This window comes from Cyclopterus lumpus, chromosome 14, assembly GCF_009769545.1.
Source record: "Cyclopterus lumpus isolate fCycLum1 chromosome 14, fCycLum1.pri, whole genome shotgun sequence".
In the NCBI taxonomy this organism is placed as follows: Eukaryota; Metazoa; Chordata; class Actinopteri; order Perciformes; family Cyclopteridae; genus Cyclopterus; species Cyclopterus lumpus.
Genome location: NC_046979.1, coordinates 17,632,420 through 17,641,036, shown reverse-complemented (window position 1 = coordinate 17,641,036; position 8,617 = coordinate 17,632,420). Strand labels below are relative to the sequence as shown.

At 42.1% G+C, this 8,617-nt stretch overlaps 1 protein-coding gene across 1 annotated transcript; it reads right to left on the bottom strand.

The window, feature by feature from the left end:
* Window positions 1-260: 260 nt before the first annotated feature.
* Window positions 261-7,824, bottom strand: cnih2 (cornichon family AMPA receptor auxiliary protein 2). The gene is made up of 7 exons (XM_034550536.1): window positions 7,748-7,824; window positions 6,674-6,770; window positions 4,864-4,932; window positions 2,285-2,332; window positions 639-751; window positions 411-554; window positions 261-288 (listed from the first exon to the last, which is right to left on the bottom strand). Exons 1-7 carry the CDS (start codon window positions 7,822-7,824, stop codon window positions 261-263), a joined length of 576 nt encoding a protein of 191 aa, XP_034406427.1.
* Between the last annotated feature and the right edge of the window lie 793 nt (window positions 7,825-8,617).

Here is an 8,617-nt window from a genome sequence, read left to right as displayed (position 1 = left end):
ATTGGTCAAAGGCAACACACACCTGCTGCGTCCTCGTTGTGTTTTTTCGTTGTCCAGTCGTCCGACAGCAGTATCTGGTTCAAACGGTATTATGGAGTTCAGGCCTTTACATTCACATTATCACTCAGATTGGTCTTCTCGTTGTGTCCACGGTTAGCTAGTGAGAGGGAGGATGGAGAGAGGAAGAGTGTGTGTCCCCATGTGTTCCTCTGTGTCCTTCTTACAGATACTTCCTTTCATGTCACCAGATACCCCGTCTGCTAGAAGCTCACCAGGGCGTAGACCATACTGCAGCAGGAAGATGGAAACATTGGGAGAGAGAAGTCATTTTTGCAATAAGTTCGTAAAAACATTGCAAGACATTTGAAAAGCCCCGACGAAGCAACAAAAGATTGGGATTTTGAACTGACCTGTAGAGATAATAGAAGAACGAGAGCAGGTAAAAGCCCATCTTACACCAGGACTCCTTCTGGCAGTAATTGAGAATGTCTGCGTTCATCACACTGACGGGATCGTACATGACCTCTGACCCGTCGGCTGGCCGATGAAGAAACCTGAAAAAGGCAGAGAGGTTATAGCCTCACACACGTGGCACCGGATCACCGGGAGCGTGTCAGATATCTTTTATGGGACTGTACCTCCACAGATGGTAGAAGAGCAGCGGGATATTCAGGCCCAGTGTGACCCACTCTCCAGCACACATGAACATCAGGCAGAAGAGCCCGTGGATGGAGTACTCTGGTACCACCAACTAACCAGAGCAGACACAGGGAGTCAGACTGCAGCCACAGTAACCAGTTCAACAACAGCTGGGGAAACACTGCGCTCACTACAATCTACGAAAGCAGAATCGCACTGCGAGGCAAACACTTTCACACACAGGGTGTTAATGTTACTCATGGCTCGCTGCTGTTACGAGTGCAAATATAGTTTCATATGCATGTAGGCTGCTTTTAGAAGTTAGTAGAGATGGATGTCGGCTAGTTGCACATGGATGGTTCAGGTGGCTCAGAATCAGTGACATATTATATCCTTTTGAGTTGATTTTCACATCCAGCTGATGAGCAACATTTGTATTCATTTGAAGCCATTTGGTCACGTGATTGGTGTAAGTCCGATATTCACTCTCCTTTTCCCTCGATTTTTGGTCTCCACCAGCTCCTGAGGAAAATATCTGGATATTTAGTGGCTAAATACTCCACAATGTTCATGAGCTAGTTGCTGTTAGTGGTCCTGAAATAAAGATGTTGACACAGCAACCTTTTAACTGGTCCAGGCTCAGTTTATAGCCTCCCTTTAACTGGCAATAGTGTCTATGCTGGAGATATGTGACCACTTATTGATTGGGGCTAAAGCTAATGTGCCATGTCACCATGATAGATTGATCAGCTTTCTATTTGAGAATTGATTAGGTAACACTGCATCATGTTCTTCATTATGTTTTTAACGTAATAAATCCATGATGAAGATATTAAGGGTACCTCCTTTACAGTTAAAACGTTCCACTTTAAAATATATTTGCCTTACATAAATTAGTGGCATTTAAATGAAAAAGAATTAATCAATAAATAAACTACTTAAATCAGTCAATAGCAAACATATGTGAATCAGTAGCTAAATAAAGGTAAACCTCCAATAACCATTTTCCTCTTTATTAACCTAATATTAAATTTTTCAATTAAATTTAATTAAATGTATTTGTATAGCCCAACATCACACATTTGCCTCAGAGGGCTTTACAATCTGTACGCAGACGACATCTTTAACCGACTCCCTGCTCATTCAATTCAATCATTAACATTCATCTTTACACTGATGTAAAAATACATTATGATTCAAATTGTGACCCTCGGAGCTAACTTTGTAAGATGATAATGTACAACGTAAATAAATATACAACATGGGCCCCAATAGTGCAGTTAGCGTGCTACCTTCCCCAAAGCTCATCTTGTATTATGTTCATCTATTGATTTAATAACTTGAGCTTATTTTCCAGTGTTCAACATGGCCTCCACAGCATGTCACGTTTCATATCAGGGGACATTGACTTCTCTTTCTGAAAGCCTTGAAATGGGAAGAAGAAAAAAACTGAAAACACAAAACCTCCCTGACGGTATCGCTGTTCTCCGTCTCCGTGTGAATGCAGAGCGGTTGTGGGGACGGGCCACGTGTGAAAGGAGACGTTGTGCGTCACAACGGTTAGAAATGCAAATGTTCACGGTGGTCTGAAGCCTCTCGGTTTTAGGCATCCGCCATCAGAAGGTAACGAACAACTTGTACTTACTTTGCGGAGCAGGTTGCAGATTCTTTCGATGTTGAGAATCCTTTCCCTCTGTAGAAACAAAGACGGGCGGATTAACAGTCTGCATGTTTCTTCCTCCTCTTTACTAGTTATGAATAGTCTATGCATGAAAATAAACCTCAAGGCAGAGATAATACACACACAAAATAGACCTAGAGATTCCTGCTTAAATATCAATGTTATGACTTGATAAATATGTACAATACATATTGATTATCTCTCGACCTAGCCACTAAAAGATAGATTTAACTAAAGTTAATGAATACAAAATAATTGTACGTCTCAAACTCTCCAGAGTATTTGACATGCAACCAAGTATGACAAATATATATTGTGGGCTTTTGAGAAGCCGAACTGTTGGAAACACATTTGAAGCAATACGCGCAGTGATGCTTGAGAGCCACCAGAGAGGGCTCAAAGATCAGTTTTACAAATGAAAAACATCCGTCTCTTTGAATGATCTTTTTGGGTGCTCATTGATTAGCGAGCAAGACAAATGAGATGTTTTGCTTTAGTTCATCGACCTCCATTAATCTGGGTCCAAAGTAGCAACAGGAGACGGATTGTTAATTAAATGGTTTGCTTAATTTACCTTGTGAAACAAAACTACGTCGAGCAGATGAGCATCGTGGATATGTTTAGCATGTGTAAACCATAATGGTGTTTCTGGCCTCTTTATTTACTGAAGGCTCAGCTGGAAAGAGTCGAGTTGTGACTCATTGAGGCATCTGTCTTAGTTCCAGGATGATGGCTTCCACTATTGAGGCCTCTGTGATGTCCGCTCCTTTTAGGCCACCGGCTGCACATTTTATGAAACTGTGGACATAAATTCAAACTCCCCCGGTGATCTGAAAGTGGATTTTGCCCTGAATCTACAACCAGACACAGCATCACTATCTATTTGCAGTTGTTGGTGTTGGTCTAAGACGTTTTCTTCCTTCTGCTTGCTTCGTGCACTGGGATGTTAAACAGGAAGAGGATGGCGCTCCACCTGCCAGCTAAGCTACTGTACAAATTATGGTCTGTAATTGCACTTGAAATTATTCTCCTGCTGTAACTCTGGTTACATTTTATAGCCTAAAGCCTCCCCGAGATGCCCTGATGAGTAGCAGGTCATACACTTCACCATGAACACCATTACATTGTTCCAACAAGACCAAAGACAGTGGACATTTCACAATATACAGAACCAATAAAATACAAGTAGAGCAATCAGCATCTAGCTGATGAGAATAACATTATTGATTTCACTGTCAAACAAGCCTGGTAATTTATTAATGAAATGTGAAAGGCTTGACTTTTGTACCTTTCTATTTCATGTTATGGCGATGGCTTCGCACATAAACCCGATTTGGAAACACATGTTTAGTCTCTTTAGTCACAATGTTTTGGAATTTCTTTTTCCAACAAATATTTACCACTTTTTTGTTTTTTTGTAGACAACGGCACACTTTGCTGTCTGCTAACATCAGAAAGTAATTACTGTTTTTTTCCCCCCAAGGCTGTTGACATGTATGTCTTTTTCTGTTTGTGCAGTTTATTGATTTTGGGAGGGACTGGCAGTCTCACATTCTTTCTAAACACATCTGACATGCTGACAAATATAGATTGTTAGTTACAGATTGAAAGAGCGGCCTTGTAACGTTGTTACGTAGCCTTCCTGTTGCCAGGAAGCTTGTGTTGCCCACTATTTGTTAGCGCTCCATCTTTGCCTGAAGGGAAAGATAATGCATCCACTTTGAACTGATTAATCACATTTATTTCAGAGCTACTGTTTTTGGTTGCATTCTCTTTTACAGGTGTTGCAGTTATTGTGTCCACCCCCCTGTAGCTGGCATGCCTCCACACTCCCACAGTCTGCTTTCACAGGTTCCTCTCCCACTCCTCATCACTCAGTTCAGATGCAGGTTCACGTGATTGCTAGAACATTAGATAACCTGGAAAAGGGCATTCACAGCTGCTAAATTAATAATGGGAGTCATTATTGACTTATGATGATGTCATTTTACAGATTTTTTACAATGCGACTTAAGTATCTCACCTTGTGCCCTCGTATCTGCACTGTTATTGTTGCGACCACACGGCATCTCATTATAAGAACATCTAATTGATTAGGCAAACTCTGTCTTTAAAGAAGGTTGATTGCTTCAATCTGCATACAAATAAGTGCTTAAGGCAATTGGGGGGTCCTGGAATGGGAGGAATTATATTAAAAGTAGTACAAATATTTGATTTAACTAAATGTAGCTGAATAAAACATTTGAAAGAGTTCATTTCAAAAATCACAAAAATAACCCTAATTTACAAGAAAGATGATGGCTTGCTTTTCCGGTGAGATGACAGGCCACCGTGGCATTGTGCCGTTTCTCATGAAAAGGTCATTCTTTATAAACTCAGTCAACATTACAACATTTACTAAACAGAGTTCAGTTGCAGACTCCATTTGTTCTTTGCATTTAGGTGCAGATCATTGAATGTTCTTCTTTGAACTGAAATGAAGGGTTTTCTGTGTGCACACGAGCGTTTGATGGTTGTTGAAAGGGAAGCGGCCCGGTTCTTACCGCTCTCGTGGGATTGCTCTGATCAATGGGGTTTTTGAAGTCTGTGCGAAGCTCATCAAATGCAATGATCTGAAAAATAACAGACATATGAGTTTGTTTTCAGTTAGTTACTTTCAGAGCTCTAATTAATACACATACTGTAATATTTGTGTATATGCAAATTAAGACATAGTTGGTCTCTTTTCAACACTACACTCAAGTCTCAGCCTGTTGTACAATATACTGTTACAACCATCGTAGAACAGCTTACTGTACTGCACACCCGTATATATATATATATATAGACATTTCTATTAAGCCTGATGGTTAAATTTACATTAGAAACTGTGGAATATCCATTGAGGCATACACAGCTGTCAAAAGAACCAATTCCTAATGATAAATGTATTCATCTCAGATGTACTTGTTGTTTCTTTGGGAAACTAAAGGTCACTGTAGAGAAAATACTGTGAAGGTATGGCGATGCTGATAGTTTACTCTCCGCTCCATGTGAGGCGAGCATGAGTAATAGCTTTTCTCACCAGCTCCCTGATTAATAGGGCTATAAAAGCACTAATAATTCTCAGTGTAGAGGTCACCTGCTGTGCTTATCATCATTTAAGCTTTTAAAACAACAAAGCTCAACTTTGACCTCTCGTGGAGAAGCAATAAAAAGCAGACATTTCTCATCTGATTTGCGTCAACAATGACTGATGACATGAAAACAGATCCGTAACGGTGCTGCAGGTAATTTCCCAATCGGAGTCTAGAAGGCTCCCCCCTCGTCTTCCATCGCACTCAGCGCCGTTGTAAACAGATGCAGTTTCCATGGCGACGTGGTGAGCCCCTCAGTGAGCTCCATGGTTACTACAGCTGTGAACAAACGTTCTGATTGGTGGAGCGCCAGATAGAATTGGGGTGCTGCGCCCGTGGGTGGAGGCAGACTGGGGGAAGGGGCGGACATAATCATAGTTCGATAAGCGTTTCGATCACACGGTTGAACGCTGAGCCAGACACACGCCTCTACCCGTCTCTTTCACACACTGACTCATACGTAGTCTCACCCACTTAGTCAATTGCTACATTAGTCATTTCAAGTCTTATGTTCATAATGATGTGTTTTGTATTTCACATGATTCCTGCCTCCATGGATCCAGCGTTAAGGGCGAGGGATCACAGCGTCTGGCAGTGAGACGTGTGATCCTTGTGTTTTGCCCGCACACATTTTGTGCAGTTTGCTGAAGCCTGAACACCTCGCTTGAGGAACTGTTTATCGTCAGCTCGGTTGCTGCACTGTGAAGCGATGGGAGCTGGTTGGAATCTGTCTTTTTGTTGAATGTTTCAGGGTCGGACAAGCTTGGGTTCATTATACTGCTGATAAACCAGTATGCAAGCAGGTCTCTTAGTCACATACATCTCCTCTGTGGTCTGTTTGAAATTAAAGGGAACAAAGTGTAATTTGGTGGCTTTTGACGATTCAAAATGTCAGTCAGGTACAAATACACTGAGATTCAGTTGACACATTTATGCCATCTCCTAGATACCTAAGCGAGGTGTGCGTTCGCCGTGTTCCTGTCGGTGTTGTACAACGGTGCGTTGGTGGATGCGTTTGTCTGCCTGCGTGGGAGTGAGCGTGGTCGTTCACAGGCCCTACATGTGCCCTATTTTAGTTTCGCTGTGTGTGTGTGTGTGTGTGTGTGTGTCTGCGTGTGTGTGTGTGTGTCTGCGTTCGTGTGTGTGTGTGTGTGTGTGTGTGTGTCTGCGTGTGTGTGTGTGTGTGCATGTGTGTGTGTGCGTGTGCAGTGGCTCCAGTGTGCATAGTGCTACTCACCTGCCATATGACAAAGAAGATGAGGGCAGCACACAACACCAAGGTGAGCATGTAGCAGAAGGCCGCAAAGGTGAACGCCGTGGCGGAGCCCGCCAGCCTGATGCCGAGATGGGTCGAGAGAGAGAGAAAGGGAGGACCCCTTGCTCTCTATCTCTCTGGCTATTGCTCTCCCTACTTTTAGTGGAGGTTGTCGTTGGCCTCCCCCTCCGATGCAAGCGGAGTCCGTGTCGTCCAGGTGGGTAGATCACTCAACCAATAGCCTGCTTGCTCTCGTCTCTTTTTGTCTCTGGGCCAGCAGGACGACCCCGGCTTCGCTTCGATGGAGGAAGCACTCGTTTGTCTTTTCACAGCCACAGTTTGTCTGTCGCCGGCCTGGTGCTCCTTTTTTTCTCAGCCTCTGACAGGCAATATGTCTGTCTCCTCCTCCTCCTCCTCCATGTAGTTTCTCTTTAGACAAAGCCTACACATTTCTTTTTTGTCACAGTAACGCGGGCCACAAAGTGTCTGACAACAGGAGCACAGGATTCTAGTCGATACTAAGCACGGCGCTGCGTTTTAATAACTGAGCGTTATCGTCTCAGATGGTTATGGCTTGTGATAGTTCAGTAGTTTGTCGTATGGCTTTCAGTTCATCTGTTGCTCTAAATCTAGAACACCATTAATGACGCATATGTTCTAAGTCACATTTAACACAGTTGTAAACAACCATAGTTTGCAGATTGTCTTATAATTTACAGTCTCTTGGTATATTACTTGTTTTATTACAACATTTTGATTTGATTTATCACCACCACATGCATCTGGTCATTTGCTGAAGATATAAGCTATTGCTTTGCACATTAGAGAGTTAAGCAAATTTCTGGTGAATTTCTCATAAATTTGTATATTATAAAATAATTATATAATAATAATAATAATATTGGAATCGGCTTTCAAATGAAACAACTATGAATCAAAACAATGCCATTATCACGCAGCCAAGAGGACCTACACATACAAGAGAACAATATAGATAATAGTTTGAGTTAGGATGGATCAATATTTTGACCAATCTTAATATCGAGTAGAGAATACCTGTGTCTGGTTGGAGACGTGTCTGCCACTGAACAGTCCACTCTTTCCTCGTCTCTGTCAATTTGGGTCGGCACCATGTCAGAATTCTCTGATGTGCATCTTTCTCTCAGACGCATCCCTCAGATTTCTCCCAAAACATTGAGATTCAATTATGAAATGCTGGGTGGGGGGAAGAGGAGATCTACATGTTGAGTCTCATTTATTCTGACTTAGAAATCTCTTCTGTTCTGAAGCAAAAATCTCCATCGCCCTCAGAAGTCATGAGTTAATTAGTCCACCTTTCTATGGTCTCCCCCTCTTTATTTCCCCTTCTTTCTTCCTTTCTAGTCCTCTTTTTGTATCTCTTCCAGAGATTTAGAAAACAGACCTGAATGTTTTCCTGAGTCTCCGTCTGTCTCTCCCTCTATTTCTTAGACCGCAAGAGAAATATTTCTATCACGCTTGATGTTATAACGGCCAACCAATGGCATCGCTCTGTCTCCCTCCCTCTTATTTGCTCTCTTTCTCCTCTCTCTCCTCCTCTCTGTCTGTCAGTCGCCCTCTCTCTTGCATTTCCATAATCCCTTGTTCCCCAGGGAGTGATGAGGGGGCAGGGCAGGCTGCAAATATTTTTCCTTTTGTCTGCATATCTCTCTCTCTCTCTCTCTCCATTTCTCTACCTCCCTCTGTCATTCCCTTTCACCAGAGCCTTCAGTCATCCGTCATTTCATGAAATGTACTGTAATTATGTTTCTTAGAGGGTGTTGCCCTCAATCACCTGCCATTTCTTTCAATTCTCCGCTCTATTAGCTATTCACTCAACATCTATTAAATTGCACAATTTTAATATTTTGTAATATTTTGTAATATTAGGTAATATCGTCTTTTTGA

What these genes read in the sequence shown, in the direction of transcription:
- cnih2 (XM_034550536.1), bottom strand. Translation starts at nt 7,824, where the DNA reads ATGGTGCCGACCCAAATTGACAGAGACGAGGAAAGAGTGGACTGTTCA. An exon ending in TCTTCTTTGTCATATGGCAG is followed by an intron (nt 4,933 to 6,673) that starts GTGAGTAGCACT and finishes GTTATTTTTCAG; the next exon opens with ATCATTGCATTTGATGAGCT. An exon ending in CTCTTCTACCATCTGTGGAG is followed by an intron (nt 555 to 638) that starts GTACAGTCCCAT and finishes TGCCTTTTTCAG; the next exon opens with GTTTCTTCATCGGCCAGCCG.